Raw genomic sequence first — 22,862 nt, 5'->3', positions numbered from 1 at the left:
TATGAGATTAAAATGTTCTCAGTCACACCCAAATTAAGAACTAGAAAATATGTAGTCAAAGCATTACATAACTATTCATCATGATTCATCGGGATGTTAAATCAAACAATATATTGCTGGATGCCAACCTAGATGCAAGGATTGCTGATTTTGGGGTGGCTAAGATGATGATCAAGAACAACAAAACTGTGTATGATTGCCGGTTCTCATGGTTACATAGCTCCTGGTAAGTCCCTAATTTAGTCATATTTTCTGTTATGTTACTGATATATACCTACTTAAATAAACCTGATCTAAAATATTAACTTGGATTTTACACAGTTAAGCTAAATTTAGTTACTACTGATAATATGACTTCAGAACAATGTCAGAACTACTGATAAAAAAATTGATCTTTATTTTTGTGATGCAAAATATGGATACTCACTAAAAGTAGATGAAAGGAGTGAAACCTACAGCTACGGGGTAGTTCTGTTGGAACTCTTTAACGGGAAGGAGGCTGATAGACGAAGAATTTGGAGAGCCAATAGATGTGGTAGAGTGGATAAGAAAAAAACCAACAAAAAATAAATGTTTAGAAGAAGTGTTAGATCCAAGTTTAGCAGGAAACAATAAACATGTGCAAGAAGAGATGTTATTAGTACTTGAGAGATGTGATCACAATGCTTGGAGAAGCAAAGCCTATGAGACAAAGCAGCAGTAATAGTGTAACTACAAGTAACATAGACAAGGATAAAACAACTTTTACAGCTTTTCCTGTAAATAGCATCATCATATAGCCCAATTAATGAGACCACAATCGTGTCTCTCTAGAGTTAACTATATTATCTTGCATATTCTTAGTTGTAACTTTGTATGTAGCATTTTTTTGATGTTCACTTCAGTGCACAATTCCATAAATAATCAAATCGAATTAAAAACTTAAATGCTCAATTTCTCTGCTTGCAACAAAAAAAAAATTGAACACAAAACAAAACCCAACAATAAAATTATCAAAACCTAATGTTCACAATCACTCGATCAAATTCCTAAAATATAACAATCACTCAATTATAATCAAACTCCAAGAAAATAATCAAACATCACTGTAATCAAGTACATTAACTGCATAATCAAGCACATAGTTTCCCCATATAAACTCATCCACAGCTAAATTGGATCCAAACTAACGAACATAGCTTCGATCACACAATTCAAACAAAAAATCAAACCCTAGTCCAACATGCAAGTGCAAAATTCGAGAAATTAATCCGAATCAAACGATCAATATATCAAATTACAATACAAATTAGAAATCAGAGAAAAGATGAGAAAGAAAAAAATACCGTCCAAATGTCGGCAGGGACAAGAATGATGATGGATAGAGAACAAAACCAAGCATAACCAACAGTGAGGAAAACATATCGAGGAACATGAGGTCCTGAAAAGTATTTTAGGGTTATCATAACCATCCCCAATGTCATCGGCAACGATATCAAACAAAACACCCACATCTTCGTCTTCCTCCCCCAAATTACCCCCAATTTGCCCCCTTCGTTTCTCCTTTTCGATAAATTAGGGTTTGAGCTGAGAATTCGAAGCTCAGACTTCACAAAAATAGCAATGGCGCTTCTTTTTCGTCGATTTCTTCTTCTTTTGATCGCTGCAAATTGCAGGAAAAGATGAAGATTTTGTCTATCCTGCACCTGCAACAAGTCTGGTGACGCACCGAATACCGATCTCCAGCAATTTCGCGATTCTCAATTGTTGATGGAGGGTTTCAATTTCTTGGGAATTGATGGTGGTGCCCAATTCGTTGGTAGAGGGTTTTCCGTGAGGGTTATGGTGGTTTCGGTTTCTTTGTTGAACTTTGATGAATGATGACGGTTGAAACCCTTTCCTTTTACTTTTTTTAGGTTAAGTCTCATTAATTAATTTGTTAGGTCACTTTATAAGATGTTTTGTATCTTTGTATAATTATTTTTCGGATGTTTTATATCTTTGTATAATAATTTTTCTAAGAAGGCACTCGATTTTCCTTTCATGCTGAAATTTAATAAAACAATAAGATCCACATCTAAGGTGTCGCCTGTAAAGAAAAGAGACGTGTAAGGTTACGGTGTCGCCTGTAAAACAAAGGCGACACATAAGGTCAATTATGTAGTGTGGGCAAGAATATAAAAATAAATAAAAAGAAACACCTAAGATGTCGCCTCTAATATAAGAGGCGACACGACACGTAAACTATTTACGTCCCCTGTAATGTAGAAGGCGATACATAAAGTATACACGTCCAATTTTATGGGGCAGCGGACTCGTAAACTTTTACTTTTCGAGTCGCCTACTATATAAAAGGCGACTCTAAAAGTTTATGAGTCGCCTGATAAATTGCAGGCGACGCGTAATCTTTTTTGTTTGCTTTTTATTTTGATTTGTGGAGCCTTATGAGTCGCCTGCTCCATAACAAGCGACTCTAAATGCTTATGTGTCGCCTATTTATTTGAGGCGACTCGAAAAGTCCGACTCCATAGGGTGTTTTTGTAGTAGTGAGTATTTAATGGCATTAAATACTCTATCTATGGAGATTCGGAATCAACGGATCTTGGTTTCAGTGGGAGCTGAGATCGTCACAAGCAAGTGAATACTCCGGAAACGATGATATTAACGGAAACGGAAATATGGATCGCATCGGAAATATAAATATTATCCAAGTCGTAGATGTTGCCGGAAACGGAAACATGGTACGTATCGGAAAATATTATCGGAAATGGAAATATTGCCGGAATCGGAAATATTGCCGGAAACGGAAATATTGTCAGAATCGGAAATATTATCGGATTCGGAAAATAATTCCGGAAACGGAAATATTAAATATTTGTTCGAAACAGAAATTAATTCCGGAATCGGAAATATTAAATATTGTTCGTATCGGAAATGAATTCCTGAACCGGGAATTTAATCGGAAGCGTATCGTACGAATTAGCATCGGACGAGGCCTGCCGGACGAAGGCCCAGCACGAAGCCGGGCCATCGCCCAGCAAGCAAGACGCACGCCAACACGCACAGCCCATGGCATCACCAGGCCCACCGCAAGGCAGGCCCAGCGCGCCAAGGCGTGGCTGCGTAGCGTGGGCCAAGCGCACGCACGCGTGGGCGCCCTCGTGGCTCCGTGCGTGTGTGTGTTTGTGTCCATGCACAATTCCTAAATCTATTAGGATTTGGTGTATGATTAAATTCCTATTCCTAAAAGGATTATTTTAATTAATTAGAGTCCTTGTAGGATTCTAAGTTTAATTAAATCGTATCCTACTAGGATTCCAATTCCCTTTACAAACCTCTATAAATAAGGGCCTAGGGTCATAATTTATGTACATGGGATTGAAGTATTCTAAGGGTAAGTTTTGAAAGAAAAATAAGCCAAACACTTGCAAACACTTAACCGAATTTCCTAGTAACCTTAAGGGCGATTCTAGTTGGTCTAACTTGAGGCGGATCCGGACGTACTGTGGACTATCTACGGAGGGACAACATTTGGAGTCCTAAAGGCTTGTTCTTGTTCGGTTCGGGCGCAACTAGGGAGGGCACGCTACAAAGTGTATGCTCCTAAATTATGCTAAATGATTATGTGTAAATAATATGTTTCCTGGCATTAAGGTTTTTCCGCATGATTTATGTTTTTTTCATATGTATCATAACCTAACGGTGGTATCACAGGCCTCTTATTATTTTCATAATCTAATTGCATAAACATGGTTAAATTATACAAATTTGCAAGAAATTAAAAGGGGTGATTAATTTTCGTAATTGTTAATGAATTGCAAATTGCGTTTATTTAATTATATGTACGCCGGTTTTCGGCAGAATATTCGTTACTCAACCAAATTGAGTGATTTTTGAGTCAATTCCGCATGTAAAAGGCATTCTAAAATTTTGACAAAAAGAGTATTTTTCGCCGAAACCCAGAATTTCCAAATTCGAAGCCTAACTATGACTTTTCGGAGGTTTTAGTTTTTCGAACGCAAAAGTTTGTAAATTTAAGATGTTAAATTAAATATTTGCGATTCTTGTTGATAAATCTTGAATTTTTCATTGACCTACTGTATATGTTTAACAAGTTTGAATGCCTAGCCTTGTTAATTATGCAATCTAATTTGTAATTATGATTAATTTGTTGAAATTTGGAATAATTTAGAATTAATTTGATTTTCATAATTAATTAATAATTTAATTAGATACCTATATTAAAAACCACCATAAAATTGTAAATTTGTGTTAAATTTTAAATTTTTATGACCTAGACTTGAATCCATCTTAATCGGAAATCAATTAATTAATAAATTTTCGATTTTTCGCCCTAAAATTATGAAATTAATATGATTTATTAATTTGTCATTAATTTTCAAAATAAAATTTTAATTTTTATGCGATTCGCTCATATAACTTGCACGCACAAAGCAATGGACGCTACGTGTTACCCTTAAGGGGTGTTGTATAGTGCGGGCATGCGACGACGAGCAAGGGAGCTCGTCGCCCATGCGGTACGAATGCAGCGAGCAAGGCTATGGTGCACGAGCACAAGGCAGCAGGCCTGCCTTGTGTCATGTGCTATGTGCGATGGGCGAGTGGGCAAGGGCGAGAGCAAGGCAGCGACAGTCGCGTGTGGGCAGCAGGCGAGCTGCGCCACGACGCAACTGCCTCGCGCAACGTGCGAAGCCTCGCGCACAGCGAGCGCAAGCTCGCGTGGCACGAGCGCTACGCCCAGCGAAGAACGCTCGCGCGCAGCGAGCGCTTGCTCGCAAGCTACGAGCACTGCCTCGAGCAGCGAGCGCAAGCTCGCGTGCGTCGAGGGCAGGCGCGCGCAGCGAGCCAGAGGCCAAGCGTGCCCTCGAGGCGCCTTGCGATGGTGTACAGCGATGGATGCGACGCAGCACATAGGTTGCGCGCACATGGCCAGCGATGGCTGCGTGCGTGTGGCCTATGGCTGTGCGTTGCGTGGTGATGTTGCGTACCTTGTGATAGGATTAGATCGATTTAAAATTTTAATTTGAAATTTTCAGTTTATGTAATTTTAATTAATTTTAAAATTAATAATTTAAATTGTTTTCTTGGATTTTAATTTTGAATATTATAATTATAATAAATTTCATTTATTCTAATTATTTTACTAAAATTAAAATCATGAATTAATTTAAATACGACTGAAAATAAATTAAATATGTGGATTCAATTATAAATTTATATGAGCTTTAAAATTTAATTAAATTTGTATGTTTCCGGTTAGACTAGAAATACATTTTTATGTTTAAAATTAGTAAAGCATATGAATTTATTGGTTTAAGTGGGAGCCCTTTTAGTCATAAACTCTTGATAAGGTCTACAAATCCTTAAGGTTAAAACAACTTGATTAGAATTAATAAGGACCGAATAATTTGTAGATTATTGGTGCCCATGATTAATTGGTGCAAATGCTTATGTGATGCATACAATGTGTTTTAACTAACCAATTATGTGGGCCATTCATGATAATGAATGGGTGAATGGTATATATTGTATATGTACTGTTTTGCAGGTTATGAAGTGACTAGTATGGCCCAAATAGGATAGAAAATATGGTCTGCGTACCATTAATTTGAATGTAATTGGTCTAAAGCACCAAATTTGTTTTTCAATTCAAATATGGTCTGCGTACCATCAAATAGTTGTAATTAGTTTTAATTATAGCTTATCCTATTTGAAGAAAATGGCGCCTCCCACGGTGAATTTCAAGACGAAGTTCCCATTTTCGAGACGGACTTTGAAGTTGAAGCTTCAAGATGAAGTCGGACCATACTAGATCACATTTATCTTATGCATGTTTTAAGTTATTTATTGCTTTAAATATGTCTTAATTATGCATGAGATTGTGGCTTGATTATGTTGCATGATTAAGGATTTTAGTTCACTTAAAATCTAACCAACATAGTAAGAGCCTTAAGTTCCAAACTTAAAAATTGAGTTAAAAGGTGCGATACCAAAATATACACTTGCTTGGATATCCTTTACATCAATCTAGTAATAGTTTTCACTCAGCGAGGTGTTACTTATTGGTCCCAAAGGGGCAAGGTACACAAATAATTGTGAGTACACGTTAGTTTTGGTGAAACTCAACGATATAAGTAAGGAGTCCTTTTATGTCGTGGCAAAATCGATAGGTTTACCTAATAAGTTCTTAGACGTACCTATCAACCAAGAGTAGTTTCTAGACTATTAGCAAAAGGCGTTTGCTTACCTAAAAGATTTTAGAATTGAGTCTAAATACATAATGTGCTTAATTCTTCAATGGTTTTAGGATCTTGGAATCATTTTATTCACACCTGCCGGAACACATAACTTGAATAAAATGCCTAATGAACATTGAATTATGCATGTATGCTAGAATTTAAGTTTATTAAGAGAAACTGTGAATGGTTATTTATTTGTTTATTCTTTTCAATTGTAGTTTTAATTATGGCAAACAACAATTCATTCAACATTCGGTCAATTCTCGAAAAGGAGAAGTTGAACGGGAAAAACTTCCTTGACTGGCAAAGGAACTTGCAAATAGTTCTTATGCAGGAAGAAAGGGAGTATGTCCTAGAAGAGGCGATGCCCGAAGCCGCAGGTGACGGGGTCACTCAGGCAGCCCTCAATCGTTGGATTGATGCCAACAAGGATGTGAAATGTCTAATGCTCGCCACAATGAGTGCAGATCTGCAGAAAACGTTCATCAACTCAAATGCTTTCACGATCATCAGTGAGTTAAAGAATATGTTCCAAGATCTGGCTCGAGTCAAAAGATTCGAGACTCATAGGCAAATTCTTGAGACCAAGCTTAAGAAAGGCGAGCCCGTAAGTCCACATGTTCTCAAAATGATTGGACTCATTGAGAATATGAGTCGGCTGGATCAGCAATTTTCTCAGGAAATGGCTATAGACATCATCCTCCATTCTCTTCATAGCGGGTATGATCAGTTCAAACTGAACTACAGTATGAATAGTCTGGACAAAACGCTCACTGAGCTTCACGGTATGCTGAAAACTGTTAGGTTATGATACATATGACAATTCATAAATCATGCGGAAAAACCATAAAGCCAGGAAAACATATTATTTACACATAATCATTTAGCATAGTTTAGATGCATACTCTTTGTTGCGTGCCTTCCCTAGCTGCGCCCGAACCGAACAAGAACAAGTCTTTAGGACTCCAAGTGTCGTCCCTCCGTAGATAGTCCACAGCACGTCCGGATCCACCTTAAGATTGACCAACTAGGATCGCCCTTAAGGTACTATTATTTTCGGCACTTTTAAGCAAATGTGTGACTGAATTTTTCTCTCAAAAACTCACTTTGAATACTTGAATAATCTCTGTAAATATGTGACCCTAGGCACCTATTTATAGAGTTATGGAAAAGGATTTGGAATCCTATTAGGATACTAATTTATTTAATTATAACCCTACTAGGACTCTAATTAAATAATCATTATCTAATAGTTTTAGGATTTAATCATATTTCGAATCCCGATTGCTTTAATCATATTTAGGATTTAATCATATTTCGAATCCCGATTGCTTTAGGAATCCCGATTCCAGAATTCATTTCCGATACGAACAATATTTAATATTTCCGATTCCGGAATCAATTTCCGTTTCGAACAAATATTTAATATTTCCGTTTCCGGAATTATTTTCCGATTCCGATAATATTTCCGATTCTGACAATATTTCCGTTTCCGGCAATATTTCCGATTCCGGCAATATTTCCATTTCCGATAATATTTTCCGATACGTACCATGTTTCCGTTTCCGGCAACATCTACGACTTGGATAATATTTATATTTCCGATACGATCCATATTTCCGTTTCCGGCAATATCATCGTTTCCGGAGTATTCATTTCTTGCCTGTGACGATCTCAGCTCCCACTGAAACCAAGATCCGTCGATTCCGAATATCCATAGATGGAGTATTTAATGCCATTAAATACTTGATCCGTTTACGTACTATTTGTGTGACCCTACGGGTTCAGTCAAGAGTAAGATGTGGATTAATATCATTAATTCCACTTGAACTGAAGCGGCCTCTAGCTAGGCATTCAGCTCACTCGATCTCACTGAATTATTAACTTGTTAATTAATACTGAACCGCATTTATTAGACTTAACATTGAATGCATACTTGGACCAAGGGCATTATTTCCTTCAAAAACCGCTGAAAAGACGCTCAAAAGTGATAAGCAAGATGTGCTTATGGTGCGTGGGGGCAAGTTCAAGAAATCTGGAAAGAAGAGGAATGCTAAGAAAGGTGGCAACAAGGCCAGCCAGACTAAGCAACCAACTGGCGCCAAATCTGAAAAGAGGAAGGTCAGTCAACCCACTTCTGAATCTGAATGCTTCTACTGCAAGAAGAAGGGGCATTGGAAGAGAGATTGCTTGAAGCTAAAGGAAGATCAGAAGAACGGAACAGTCGTTCCATCTTCAGGTATTTTCGTTATAGACTGTATACTTGCTAATTCAACTTCTTGGGTATTAGATACAGGTTGTGGCTCACACTTATGTTCCAATCCACAGGGACTAAGAAGAAGTAGAAAGTTAAGCAAGGGAGAAGTCGACCTACGAGTGGGAAATGGAGCACGGATTGCTGCATTAGCTGTAGGAACTTTTTATTTGTCGTTGCCCTCTGGGCTAGTTTTGGAACTGGAAGAGTGTTTCCATGTTCCAAGTCTTACTAAAAACATCATTTCAGTTTCTTGCTTGGATGCTAAGGGATTTTCCTTTTTAATAAAAGACAATAGTTGTTCGTTTTATTTTAAAGAGATGTTTTATGGATCTGCTAGATTAGTCAATGGACTTTATTTATTAGATCACGACAAACAAGTTTATAACATAAATACCAAAAAGGCCAAAAAGGATGATTCAGATCTCACCTATCTGTGGCATTGTCGATTAGGCCATATTAACTTGAAACGCTTAGAAAGACTTCAAAAGGAAGGAATTCTAGAACCATTTGACTTAGAGGATTATGGTAAATGAGAATCATGTTTACTTGGCAAAATGACAAAGCAACCTTTCTCTAAAGCTGGAGAAAGAGCAAATGAACTATTTGGTTTAATCCATACAGATGTATGTGGACCAATGAGTACAAATGCTAGAGGTGGTTTCAGCTACTTTATCACTTTCACTGATGACTTCAGTAGATATGGTTATGTCTACCTAATGAAGCATAAGTCTGAATCCTTTGATAAATTCAAGGAATTTCAGAGTGAAGTAGAGAATCAATTAGGCAAGAAGATTAAGGCACTGCGGTCTGATAGAGGCGGTGAATATCTGAGCTATGAATTTGATAACCATCTGAAAGAATGTGGAATTCTATCAGAATTGACTCCTCCTGGAACACCACAATGGAACGGTGTGTCGGAACGGAGGAACAGAACCTTGCTAGACATGGTTAGGTCAATGATGGGTCAGGCCGAACTTCCATTAGAATTTTGGGGACATGCACTAAATACAGCTGCACTCACTATAAATAGAGCTCCGTCTAAATCTGTCGAAAAGACTCCATATGAGTTATGGTTTGGAAAGCCTACAAATGTGTCTTTTCTTAAGATTTTGGGATGTGAAGTATACGTCAAACGATTAATTTCAGACAAACTTCATCCGAAATCTGACAAATGTATCCTTGTGGGCTATCCAAAGGAAACAAAGGGGTATTACTTCTACAATACATCTGAGAACAAGGTGTTTGTTGCTCGAGATGGTATCTTTTTGGAAAAGGATCACATTTCCAAAATGACAAGTGGGAGAAAAGTAGACCTCGAAGAAATTCGAGTCGAACAACAAACTCTAGAGAATGCTCAAGATGACATTCAGGATGAAACTCAGAGATCTTTAGAAGTATCTGGTGAGAATCATGGTCAACCTAGAGATGTAACCCCGCGTAGATCGCAGAGATATAGATCTCAACCGGAAAGGTACTTAGGTATTTTGACGAACGAGAGCTATGACGTTCTATTACTTGAAAGTGATGAACCTACGACTTACAAACAAGCTATGACGAGCCCTAGCTCCAAGCAATGGTAAGAAGCCATGCAATCTGAATTAGACTCCATGTCAGAAAACCAAGTATGGGATTTGGTCGATTTGCCAGATGGCTACCAAGCCATTGGAAGCAAATGGGTTTTCAAACTGAAAAAAGACAAGGATGGGAAACTTGAAGTTTTCAAAGCTAGATTGGTTGCAAAAGGTTACAGGAAAGTCCACGGTGTGGATTACGATGAAACCTTTTCACCAGTTGCAATGCTAAAGTCTATTCGGATAATGTTAGCAATCGCTGCATATTACGATTACAAAATATGGCAGATGGATGTCAAAACCGCTTTCGTAAACGGCGTTTTAACAGAAACTATGTTTATGACACAGCCTGAAGGTTTTGAGGATCCAAAGAATACTAAAAAGGTATGCAAGCTAAAGAAATCAATCTACGGATTGAAGCAGGCATCCAGGAGCTGGAATATACGTTTTGATGAAGCAGTCAGTGACTTTGGTTTCATCAAGAATGCAGACGAATCTTGTGTATACAAGAAGGTCAGTGGGAGAAAAATTTCTTTCCTAGTATTATATGTCGACGACATATTACTTATCGGAAATGACATTCCTATGTTGAACTCTGTCAAGATTTGGCTTGGGAAATGTTTTTCGATGAAGGATCTAGGAGAAGCACAATACATATTAGGCATCAAGATTTACAGAGATAGATCTAAAAGGATGATTGGACTTAGTCAAAGCACTTATATCAATAAGGTGCTTGATAGGTTCAAGATGGCAGACTCCAAGCGAGGCTACCTACCCATGTCTCATGGAATAACTCTAAGCAAGACTCAGTGCCCAAAAACACTTGATGAGCGTAGACGAATGAATGGAATTCCGTATACATCATTGATTGATTCAATAATGTATGCTATGATATGTACACGCCCGGATGTTGCGTACGCACTCAGTGCTACGTGCAGATACCAATCAGACCCAGGAGAGGTGCATTAGACTGCTGCCAAGAACATTCTGAAGTACCTGAAAAGGCACAAAGATGACTTCCTGGTCTATGGTGGAGATGATGAATTAATTGTTAAAGGCTATACGGACGCAAGTTTCCAAACCAACAAAGATGATTTCAGATCACAGTTTGGGTTTGTCTTCTGCCTCAACGGAGGTGCAGTAAGCTGGAAAAGTGCTAAGCAAAGCACCATTGCGGATTCTACAACTGAAGCGGAGTACATTGATGCACATGAAGCAGCAAAGGAAGCTATATGGCTAAGGAAGTTCATAGGCGAACTTGGTGTAGTCCCCTCCATTAAAGGACCAATAGCCCTGTATTGTGATAATAACGTAGCTATTGCACAGGCAAAGGAGCCTAGACACCACCAAAGAGTCAAGCATGTACTTCGTAGATTTCACCTTCTACGAGAGTTCGTTGAAAGAAAAGAAGTCGAGATAAGCAAGATTGGAACTGATGACAACATATCAGATCCATTGACTAAACCTCTGCCGCAGGCGAAGCACAACTCGCACACTGCAGCTATGGGAATCATGCATATTGGAGAATGGCTTTGATGTCCTTATTTACTGTTTTAAAAGTTTTAGAGTTTAATTCTTTGTAAAATATTATTGGTTAATCATTCACAATAAATGAATAGAATTCATTTTTTCATTTAATTTGTGGTTTATTAAATGATGAGTCCCTTCAATTTGACGATATGTTCAAGATAGACTGTCATGACCAGTCCTGTGACTAAGAAATGTCTATCAAGTGAACTTGAATGTCAAAGGTTGAGAATGGTCCCTGGTCGGAGTTTTCTATAAAATTGGACGCATAGAAAACGTTAGACGACTAGAATGCAAGATGACTAGTAGTTCTGTTTCTTGAACTATGTGGACATGGCAATGTCATAATCATTTGCATAGATACTTACTTTGAGAAGACTAGTATCGGATAGACCTATGAAACTTTACTGTAAGAGATGAAAATCTGTCATAAGTAAATTTCATTAAAATTATTAGACACTAAATCCTCAATACCTGAGTGATTTGAGATTACTTGTTTGAGAACTGGTTGCTTTGACGTTGACCAACCGTCACACCGTAAAATGAGACTATAAAGGCAACGCTTAGGTAATCACCTATCAAACGAAGTCTAATCTCAAGATCGCAAGATTGGGATTGTCCTCCCATAAATCGGGATGAGATGCTAAAAGTTGTACAAGGACACTCGGAGAGCTAGAAACTGTAAAATGCATGGCCGTGCTCAGATGAATCATAGGCTATGATTATCTGTTTATTTGATCACTTGAACTCTGAAACCGAGAAACACCTCTGGACATAATAAGGATGACAACTCTTACCTTATGTTCAAGAGCAAGCATCGAGCGACAAAGGAATTAGGTAATGCACACTTGTCCCTAAGGACAAGTGGGAGACTGAAGGAAATAATGCCCTTGGTCCAAGTATGCATTCAATGATAAGTCTAATAAATGCGGTTCAGTATTAATTAAAAAGTTAATAATTCAGTGAGATCAAGTGAGCTGAATGCCTAGCTAGAGGCCGCTTCAGTTCAAGTGGAATTAATGATATTAATACACAGCTTACTCTTGACTGAACCCGTAGGGTCACACAAATAGTACGTAAACGGATCAAGTATTTAATGGCATTAAATACTCTATCTATGGATATTCGTAATCGACGGATCCTTGTTTCAGTGGGAGCTGAGATCGTCACAAGCAAGTGAATACTCCGGAAACGATGATATTGCCGGAAACGGAAATATGGATCGCATCGGAAATATAAATATTATCCAAGTCGTAGATGTTGCCGGAAACGGAAACATGGTACGTATCGGAAAATATTATCGGAAATGGAAATATTGCCGAAATCGGAAATATTGCCGGAAACGGAAATATTGTCAGAATCGGAAATATTATCGGAATCGGAAAATAATTCCGGAAACGGAAATATTAAATATTTGTTCGAAACGGAAATTAATTCCTGAATCGGAAATATTAAATATTGTTCGTATCGGAAATGAATTCCGGAACCGGGAATTTAATCGGAAGCGTATCGTACGAATTAGCATCGGACGAGGCCTGCCGGACGAAGGCCCAGCACGAAGTCGGGCCATCGCCCAGCAAGCAAGACGCACGCCAACACGCACAGCCCATGGCAGCACCAGGCCCACCGCAAGGCAGGCCCAGCGCGCCAAGGCGTGGCTGCGTAGCGTGGGCCAAGCGCACGCACGCGTGGGCGCCCTCGTGGCTCCGTGCGTGTGTGTGTGTTTGTGTCCATGCACAATTCCTAAATCTATTAGGATTTGGTGTATGATTAAATTCCTATTCCTAAAAGGATTATTTTAATTAATTAGAGTCCTTGTAGGATTCTAAGTTTAATTAAATCGTATCCTACTAGGATTCCAATTCCCTTTCCAAACCTCTATAAATAAGGGCCTAGGGTCATAATTTATGTACATGGGATTGAAGTATTCTAAGGGTAAGTTTTGAAAGAAAAATAAGCCAAACACTTGCAAACACTTAACCGGATTTCCTAGTAACCTTAAGGGCGATCCTAGTTGGTCTAACTTGAGGCGGATCAGGACGTACTGTGGACTATCTACGGAGGGACGACATTTGGAGTCCTAAAGGCTTGTTCTTGTTCGGTTCGGGCGCAGCTAGGGAGGGCACGCTACAAAGTGTATGCTCCTAAATTCTGCTAAATGATTATGTGTAAATAATATGTTTCCTGCATTAAGGTTTTTCCGCATGATTTATGTTTTGTCATATGTACCATAACCTAACACGTTTGACCCTCATGTTAGATATCTTAAATTCGACCACAAGGGGATCATCATGCGGAGTGGCTATCCGTCCACCATCTGACTCACATATCTCTATCCGTGGGAATGGATCCATGGGTCATTTTGCTGACAGCAGTACTTGTCCTAGGCGGCGAGCATAATCCTTCTGTCCTCTCATGGTGGGTCCTCCAGCGGCCGGTCCTCCAGATATGACGGCTACAAATCCTCCGTCGCTGTGCTGTCCCTTGGTAGGTGAGGCAGGTGACTAGTTCTTTTTGTATTGGTTTTTTCCAAAGCCATGAGCATTCTTCTGTAAGTAGTTCTTGAGGTGTCCTTTGGAGGCTAGGCCATCTAAATCCCTTTTCAAGCTTCTACAATTCTTAGGTTCATGTCCTATGTCTTCATGGAACTGGAAATATAATTTGGGATCTCGACTCTCAGCAGAAGATTTCATGGGGAAAGGTCGATCAAGGTCAAACCTCGTCCCAACGTCTTTTAGTATGGTGAGGAGATCTGTGTTATACTCAAAATATTCCCTCTCCTGCGGACGTTCTCTCTTGTGCCCAGGAGAGTTGGTGTCATGCTCTTTTGAGAGGGTCCATGTGCCATTCACTCGTGGGGTTTTTCGGTCCACTTTATCTTTCTTTCCGGAGGAGTCTGTTGTTTCTCCAATCCTTCCTTACTTGGACGCACTGCATATTTTTGTTGCATGGATAAATGCTTCAGCCTCGTCCAGGACTTCGGCCATAGTCCTTACACTCTTCTTAACCAGATCAAACTTAAAGGATCCCTTCTTCAATCCCCTGATAAAATTATCAAAGGAGACGCCATCGGGCAAGTCTGGGATCTGTCCGGCCTCTAGGTTGAAACGCTTCACGTAGCTTCTTAGGGACTCGTCTTTCCCCTGTTGGATCCGTCCCAAATGCATGCTTGTTTTCCTTTCTTCCTTGTATGCCATGAACCTTGTAGAGAACAAAGTTTGTAGTTTGTTGAAAGAGGCAATTGACCCTGGGGGTAGCCGTTCAAACCATTTAGACGCTACTCCTTTGAGCGTGGCTGGGAAGTATTTGCACCAAGTGGCTTCATTGGTTCTTTGAACATACATGTGATGGCGGGCATATCAGGATCGGTGGTCCCCTCATAGGCTTCAATTGTAGGAGTTTTTACCTTGGGTTCCTTCGGGGTGTTCATGATCTCATCGGAGAACTTAACGTTAGATTGTTAAACCCTTGCTGGATATGATAAGTTGGTTCACGACGGTTGGATAGCAAGCGGGGGCGCATTCTTACTCTGTTGGGCGTCATCTGGCTCTGTCCACGTGTAGTGGGGTAAAATGGCGGGTCTTCCGTCACAGGAGTGTACCGGTGTCTGATAGTTCAGATTCAGCTTCATAATGTTCTTGACGCCTTGAGGCAGGCCGTAAGCCGGCTGGTGGGCTTCCCCTAGACGATGGTCGTATGACCGGGTCCCTTCGAGGTAAGAAAGTAGGGGGGTCGCGGGCGTTTCCCGAGTGCTCAGGCACAGAGCTGACTCCCCGGCTTGCTTGTGGACGAGAACCTTCTCCAGCCCTCCATACGTTGGATCTGAGTGGCATTCTGCTTATCCGATTGACGCCTAGGCTGAGGGGTCCATGTGGAGCCGTCCTCTCAGCGCTGTAGATTAGCATATTTTTCCGAATTTCATCTTGTAATGTAGTGCTCATCTGTTGTCGAAAGGTCCGATTCATTTGCTGTTGGAATCCCGCTAAGATCTCGCGTAGGGAGCCTACCGAGACCGGCAAATCTAGATTCTCATCTAGCACGGCGTCTCGGACGCTGGGACTTAGATGGCCGCCTGGCGGAGACGCCTCGGTCATTGGTTCTTCTTCTACAACCACCTCAACCTCCTGCACCTGTCGCGGTGTGTTTCCTGCATTTGCGATTCAATTGGCTTCTTCTATGTGCCGTTAGCTCCTTTCGAGGGGCCGTCTCTCTTCTCCTTCACCAGTGTACTCTCTGTCAGAGTGTAGTTCGGCCATGACACTGTACCTCCCCACAGACGGCGCCAAATGTTGTGGGATCTTTTACGATGCTGACGTGGCACGCGTTCCTCGGAGGTATCAAGTATGACCTGGCACGAACTTCTGGCAACCTGCAAAACAAGAATATTCCCGTAGGAATATTCCCTCCGATGCTTAAGTAAGTATAAGCTAGAGAGATAAGTAATTTGTAAAGAGAAGTCAGAGCAAAGATAGTTTTAGGTTGGTGGGAATGAATTGATCTCCTTTTACCTAGGGATCTGCACTATTTATAGTGCTAGGGTTTCTTGGGAACTGGTCCTGCATGATTGGATGTTATGCAAGATCTGGACACGTGTCCTGCTAAGTTTTGGGGGCTTGGTTTAGACCTGGTGGGCCTCTTAAGCGTTTGGGCCTTTCTTCTTGGGAAATAGCAGAATGGGCTCCTTCCTGAGCAAGTGGGTCCCATGACCCACTGATGGGTCTTGGCCCTGCGTGTGCATGTGGGTTTGAGATTTGCCTGCTGATGGGCTTTTGGGCCTTCTTTCTGGGCTTTAATGGTACAGCCAGGTGGCGTTCTTTTAGGCCACATCAAATATAATAAAATATGTTTACAAATTCAGAAAAATACAAGGTATTACACTTAACGTGGTTACTTACAATGTGTTAGCTACATTTATATGTAGAAGAGAGGGAAGCTTTATTGATCTTGAGAAATACATATTACATAATCAACTAGCTTATAACCTAAATAATTTAAATATTACCCTCTAAAAAGATGCGGAAAATCTCAAAAAATAGATCCAAAAAAGATAATCGTAATGCAGAATAACAAATACCGTGGTGATGGGATGTTGCGGTACGGGACTTAGACCTATTACGTCAATTTGACCGAAAATTTGGTTCAATTACGTCAATTATTAGGTGCAACTAATTTCTATGAAATCTACATTAAAAAAAATCTATGAAATCCAGCGAAAAGAATGCATGCATCTCTATTATATAAGCCAGCTTCTGAGGGCTTTTAAGTAAATTAACTTTTCGTGTCCACCTTGAAAAATACCAAAATACCCCTCCTTTCGATGTTTACGGATGCTTGACTGTTTGCTGGGCCCTCACTTTCGTTTCTAGGGTTAGAGTTCCTCCGCCTCATTCACTCTCGCCTACTTTCTCTCTCCTCCCTCATCTTCGATCTCTCCTCCCATCACTCAATCTCTCATCTCGATCTCTCCTCCCTTCACTCAATATCTCATCTTCGATCTCTCCTACAATCAATTCCTTTTATTTTTTACTTTTTTTAATCAAATGCCTTTCATTACTTCTAGGCGTTCCTGATTGTTTTGTACAAAAATTGCGACAAATGTAGGAGCTGATGAATTTGGGGTTGGAGATTTCGGAATTCCAGGTTTTCGAAACGCATTTGAATCGACAAATTGATTTCGCTGGTAATCGGGTTATGATTTTCGCTGGTAATTCTTCGATCTAGAAAATTTTGAAATTATTATTTTTATTTGAGAAAACAAATGTTTTGGGTTTTGGGAAATTCATCGCCGAAATTCTTGAAGATTGTCATGTTTTCCATTGTTTGGAGGCTCATCGAAATTGAAGGTATGTTTATATCTTTCTTTTCTTGCAATTAGACGTTTTTAGCAATTCCTGGAACAATAGGCCTTCTAACGCATCTGTATAATTGAGTTACTGAAAAATCAATTGCAGTATGAATTTGTAATATTTCTTCTTAATTTCATCCGGTTTTTTACAGTTTTTGTGCTAATTTCTCTAAACATTGTTCATTTTTGTTCCAATTTGTTCAGAAATAGTACAGGCAGAAGAATAATGCAAACACTTTTTAATTTTTGTTATTTTATGGAATTGTTTGTTTATCTCTCCTAGACTTTTTAATTTTGAATTTGATTTGAGGTTAATTTGTTGATTTTTGTTGGATCAATATCTCATTCTGTTTGTTTCTCGATTTTGCAGGTGTTTTCTGAGGTGGTTTTTTTTTAAATAAAAATCGAACCTTTCTACAATCTGCAAGATATCCAGATCACAAATTTGATATTATTTTGGAATTCATCATTACTCCCTCTATTATTTTTTTTGTTTTTCCTTACTTTTTAGTGTGTATTAATTTCCTGATTTTGGAGTTCACCGATTGATGTTTAATTGTGCATTTGGGGTTCGTGGAAAATTGTGATTAGTTTTCACCATTAGCTCATTTTTAGAACATATGTAATGTTTGAACTTGGTATTTGGCTGTTCTAGAATTACTCTTTGTTTTTTTATTTTTTTTTGTCGATATAAGCAGCGAACATGATTCTTCCTTACAAGGGATAAGTTGAGAACCTGATTCTTCCTTACACGGGTATAAGGGCAATTATTCTTCATTTTTTTATGAGGCATGTTTGTTTTTATTTTTTCCTTAATTTTTAGTTTTAGTTTTAAATTAGAGGAATTAATTTGATTTTAATTGATCATTTTATTATGCAGTAATACTTCAGAGATGAACGATTTGAAAGCTGGGGCGGAGCTGCTTGATATTATTCTTTCAAAGGTTAATTCTTTTTGATAATCTTTATTTATTTCCTTTATTTTCTGTGTGATTATTTTTAAAATATTGATAATTATTAAAATATCGGGCTTTACTATGATTATTATTGAAATTGTATGATCTGATTCAATGCAATTTTAAATACTTTGATTGTAATATTTTATGATGAAGGCTTTTGTATAATGGTTGGCATGACTGTCAATGTGGATTGAATGCTCTTTACATTCTTTAAAGTTTTCTGAATGGAATTGACTATATCTAAAACCATATGAAATCTTTTCATGATTTGTTAAGGATATCAGGTACAATGTTACAAACTTATAGTGAATTCTGCATTTGAAGCCTGTACACTTATTGAATTTGAAAATTTATTTAACTTTGGTGTTATACATACCAGTAATTTATGATTTTCTTCTACTTATGTTTATCAGGTTCTTTTGGAATTTGTGGAAATAAAGAATGTACCAGAGGGTGAAAAAGGAAACCTCCGTGTCTCATTTAGTAAGAAACAACCTGATATACTTTTTAACGCCAAGAAAACAATGAGTATATTATCCGAGTCTGGAGAAAAACAGGTTGCTTATTTCCTGTGCGAGCCTACCGGGGAGGTTTCGTGTAATCTAATGTTTTGAACCCCTGTAGCATCTGGGTTCAAAACACACTATCTGATTTCCTTCTGTTTTCTCTCACTCCTCTTTATATTTTTTTTAAATCTCCTTCCATTTTTTGTTGTCTTTTGAGTATTGTTTTCTAGGTATTTTTCGTATTATTATTCACCTGCATTTTGTGATTAGATGTTGATTTTTTGGTTTAATTTGGGTATTTTGTGGTGCATTAGGGTGAGCATTTGTCTATAGACTGTTTTGTTTGTATTTATTTGAATTGCTATTGTGAGTGGATTAGGGTTGAATTGTTATTTATGATGATTGATTTATAGAAATGGGTTTTTAGGCTGAATTTGTTTAGTGGGTGTTGTGTTGAATTTTAGGCTGCTGGTGATGAGCTGATGTTGTGTTTTGATTGTGCTCATTGACAAGTACTAGCACATTGACATTTTAGTGACAGATATTATGAAACATAATAAGCAAGTCAAGTAGACAAATAACATGGAATGGAGTAGTATTTTCAATCTCGGGTGGAAATGGGGACCTCCATTAGTTGATCCTTATATCTGGTTTGATGTAATTGTGGCAGTTGTCTTTGACATTTTAATCGTCCTAAAGGCCGGTAGTTTAGTTTTGCTGCGTGTAATTCTATCGGTTCAAATTTAGTTGCTACTCGATGTATTTCATGATGCAGGCAAATGAGTTTATTGCTGTATTGGTTGATGCTTCTTGGAAAGGCAGGAAGAAAGTCAAGCAGCAGTGAGTTGGGAAGAAGACACGGATCAACCTCCAAGGAACAGAGTGCTATGCCATCTGGTGGGGGTTGACTAAGGCTGCTCAAATTGCCTCCAATGTCGTGATAAAATCAGATTTGGAAGCGGTAGAAGCCATCAAGGAACCGAAGAAAGTTGCTGCCCATATTACTTCTTTAATTTCTATTATTCGTTCTGCTGCTAGAAACTTAGACTATTTTGTGTGTATTAAAGTGGGTAGGGATCAGGTGGTTAAGGCTCATAATCTTGCTCGCAAGAAAGAAAGAGTACTTAAGGTTTGTGTGTTGTGTTGTTTGCTGCAAAAAGAAAAAGCTATGATCTTAGACACCTGACTCAAGCCAAGTGTGTTCACCAAGATCACATCTCTGTTGTGTATGGTTCTTTTTGGCATTCTTTTAAGATGTATAATTGTCTAGCATGGATATCTTTTGGTCTAAGTGTTAGTATTTCAGCAGCAAATATTAGGAGATGAAACTAATGTAAAATGTTTATTACTTTGTATTATTATTTACATTTCTTACATAAATAGATTTTTGATTGATGCAACCGTTGTGATTAGGTAAATATGAATTTAGATTGCAAAATTGACCTATAGTATGGCCTTAATGTTTTTAAAATATGAACTTTGCGAATAATTTCTTGCTTAATATTTGTTTGGATGAGTTGCAATTATAAATTTTTAAGTTTTTATGTAATTTCGCACGCATCGCGTGCATATAAGACTAGTATTTATTGACGTAACTCCCTTTGCGCAAAAAAAAAAAAAAAAACCTCGGTAACAATCACAGAAAAATAAATATATTTTCGGTGCTGTATTATTTAAGAGCAGACACTTTCATAATTTCACACAATTATTCAACCATAAAATCAAAAGAACTAGAATTATAGAGTACCAACAAAATCCATACAAGGGACCTACAAAAACACATAATTCCATTTCGGATCAGTATTTCCTTAAAAATTAATATAAAAAATTTCCATAATTCTAGTTTGATTATTTGCCAGCTAATGCTACATATTGTATTGTATTTACGTGAATAACAATATCATTAATAATTAGGCATACGACATTTAAAAAATGTATTTATGTGAATAACAATATCATTAATAATTAATCATACGACATCTAAAAAAATGCTCCGTATAATTTCTATAATTCGAGTTTGGAGATTGGCCAGCTAATTAATGCTCCATACTCTAGTTTTTAATCAAACTACGATGAACTTTCCTTTCCATTACCATTCACATATCTATATATACTTCGTTTTTCATTCTTTCTCAATCACATCTTACAAATTTAACTAATATAATCTGTTTTATTTTTTCTTATAAAAAAAATGGGAATTTTCTCAAATGAGCACGATAACAAAGTTGTGGTGCTTAAAATGGCTATAATGGTTGTGGTTGTTGTTATGGTGAGTTCTACTGCTTATGCTGCAGGTAACTTCTTCAACGATTTTGAATCCACATTCGGTGGCCATAGGGTTCAGATTTCCGGCCCGGGAAGCGAGCAACTCGCGCTCTCCTTAGACCAAGGTTCGGGATCTGGGTTCCGTTCTAAGAAGGAATATTTGTTTGGGAGGATTGATATGCAGATGAAACTTGTTCCTGGTAACTCTGCTGGCACGGTCACTACATTATATGTAAGTCGTTTTAACTTGGTAGCATACGTGTTTGTATATATAGTTACGTACAAGCATAGTAGTATGTAAATAATTATTGTGTTAAGACAAATAATCATCTAGACATTAATTGTTACTTGCAGTTGACATCTGATCAAAGCACAGGAAGACACGACGAGATCGATTTCGAGTTCTTAGGTAACGTTAGTGGCCAGCCTTACACTCTTCATACTAATGTGTTTAGCCAAGGCCAAGGCAATCGAGAGCAACAATTCCACCTTTGGTTTGATCCAACAAGCAACTTCCATACCTATTCTATTGTATGGAACCCAAAACTTATCATGTAAGTCCGCCTGACAGTGTAGTAATTAACTTTCACTCTGGCCAATCACATGACATGTCACCCTCTTCTTACCTTGTTGACATATTATAGATCGAGTATGGTCACTGACAGTTAAGTAAATATCAGACGGTTTTATATGCAATTTAGATTATACACTCGGGTGCACAGTGTTCATTGTGCACCCGAATGAACATTTATAGAGAATGTAATAAACTTTATGTTCTTTGGATTTGAACTTTATGTTCTTTAGGTATGAATAATATGTTTTTTGTATTTGAACTATGTGTTCATTAAAAAACAGGGTGCATAGTGAGCATTGTGCATCCGGGTCCATAAACCATATTTTGGGTAATAGGAGCTAGACTAGCCAGGGTGGATGTATAGTTACTCCTCTTAAAACTTGTGTCGAATTCTTGATCAACTAATTATTTGTAACGTACCTTATTTGAAATTACAGGTTCTTGGTTGATGAAACACCGTTAAGAGTGTTTAGAAACTATGAGAATAAGGGAATCACATTTTTCCCAAAGAGCCAACCCCAAAAAATCCATGCTAGCCTTTGGAACGCCGACGATTGGGCTACACAAGGTGGATTGGTTAAGACAGATTGGTCTAAGGCTCCGTTCACGGCCTTCTATCGCAACTTCAACATCGATACCTCGGCCGACGGAAAGTGGAGGAACCATGATCTTGATGCAAACAGCAGGAGTAGAATGGAATGGGTTCAGAAGAATTATATGGTGTATGATTATTGCATTGATTGGAAACGATTCTCTCAAGCTTTTCCACCAGAGTGTAAGCACTCCAAGTTTGAGTAAGGGGGTCATTTTGGACATTACATGTTGTCAAATATTGTGTAATCTCGTATTATTCTCAACAATAACACACGTATATATAGTACAACTCAGTTACCTAAACCCTAGGTACACATTAAGTAACTTACCATAGTTAGGACTCTACAGAATATTCACAGAATAATATCTAATATCTTAACATATCTTAACATCCCCCCTCAAGGTGGAGCATGTAGATCTCGAATGCCCATCTTGTTCAAAAAAAACTCGAATTGCGCCTTCCCCAACGCTTTGGTGAAGATATCTGCTAACTGAACCTTCGTCGACACGTACGACGGACTAATG

The 22,862-nt window shown here is 38.3% G+C and overlaps 2 protein-coding genes across 2 annotated transcripts; both read left to right on the top strand.

The window, feature by feature from the left end:
• Positions 1-80: 80 nt before the first annotated feature.
• Positions 81-19,413, top strand: LOC130462682 (proline-rich receptor-like protein kinase PERK4). Its single transcript, XM_056831451.1, has 4 exons — positions 81-226; positions 18,320-18,383; positions 18,812-18,955; positions 19,369-19,413. The coding sequence occupies exons 1-4, from the start codon at positions 81-83 to the stop codon at positions 19,411-19,413; spliced, it is 399 nt and encodes a 132-aa protein (XP_056687429.1).
• A 1,595-nt stretch (positions 19,414-21,008) lies between these two features.
• On the top strand, positions 21,009-22,636 carry LOC110780857 (xyloglucan endotransglucosylase protein 1). Its single transcript, XM_021985156.2, has 3 exons — positions 21,009-21,401; positions 21,524-21,723; positions 22,181-22,636. Exons 1-3 carry the CDS (start codon positions 21,096-21,098, stop codon positions 22,539-22,541), a joined length of 867 nt encoding a protein of 288 aa, XP_021840848.2. The 5' UTR covers positions 21,009-21,095; the 3' UTR covers positions 22,542-22,636.
• The last annotated feature ends 226 nt before the right edge of the window (positions 22,637-22,862 follow it).

Source organism: Spinacia oleracea, chromosome 1, assembly GCF_020520425.1.
Source record: "Spinacia oleracea cultivar Varoflay chromosome 1, BTI_SOV_V1, whole genome shotgun sequence".
NCBI lineage: Eukaryota > Viridiplantae > Streptophyta > Magnoliopsida > Caryophyllales > Amaranthaceae > Spinacia > Spinacia oleracea.
This window is presented reverse-complemented; position numbering and strand designations above follow the sequence as displayed.

Excerpts from the sequence above, each read along its gene's own strand:
- LOC130462682 (XM_056831451.1), top strand. The coding sequence starts at position 81 with ATGATTCATCGGGATGTTAAATCAAACAATATATTGCTGGATGCCAAC. Across the intron at positions 227-18,319 it reads TCATGGTTACATAGCTCCTG|TAATACTTCAGAGATGAACG; the intron begins GTAAGTCCCTAA and ends TTTATTATGCAG. Across the intron at positions 18,956-19,368 it reads CCGAGTCTGGAGAAAAACAG|GCTGCTGGTGATGAGCTGAT; the intron begins GTTGCTTATTTC and ends GTTGAATTTTAG.
- LOC110780857 (XM_021985156.2), top strand. The coding sequence starts at position 21,096 with ATGGGAATTTTCTCAAATGAGCACGATAACAAAGTTGTGGTGCTTAAA. Across the intron at positions 21,402-21,523 it reads GCACGGTCACTACATTATAT|TTGACATCTGATCAAAGCAC; the intron begins GTAAGTCGTTTT and ends TGTTACTTGCAG. Across the intron at positions 21,724-22,180 it reads TGGAACCCAAAACTTATCAT|GTTCTTGGTTGATGAAACAC; the intron begins GTAAGTCCGCCT and ends TTGAAATTACAG.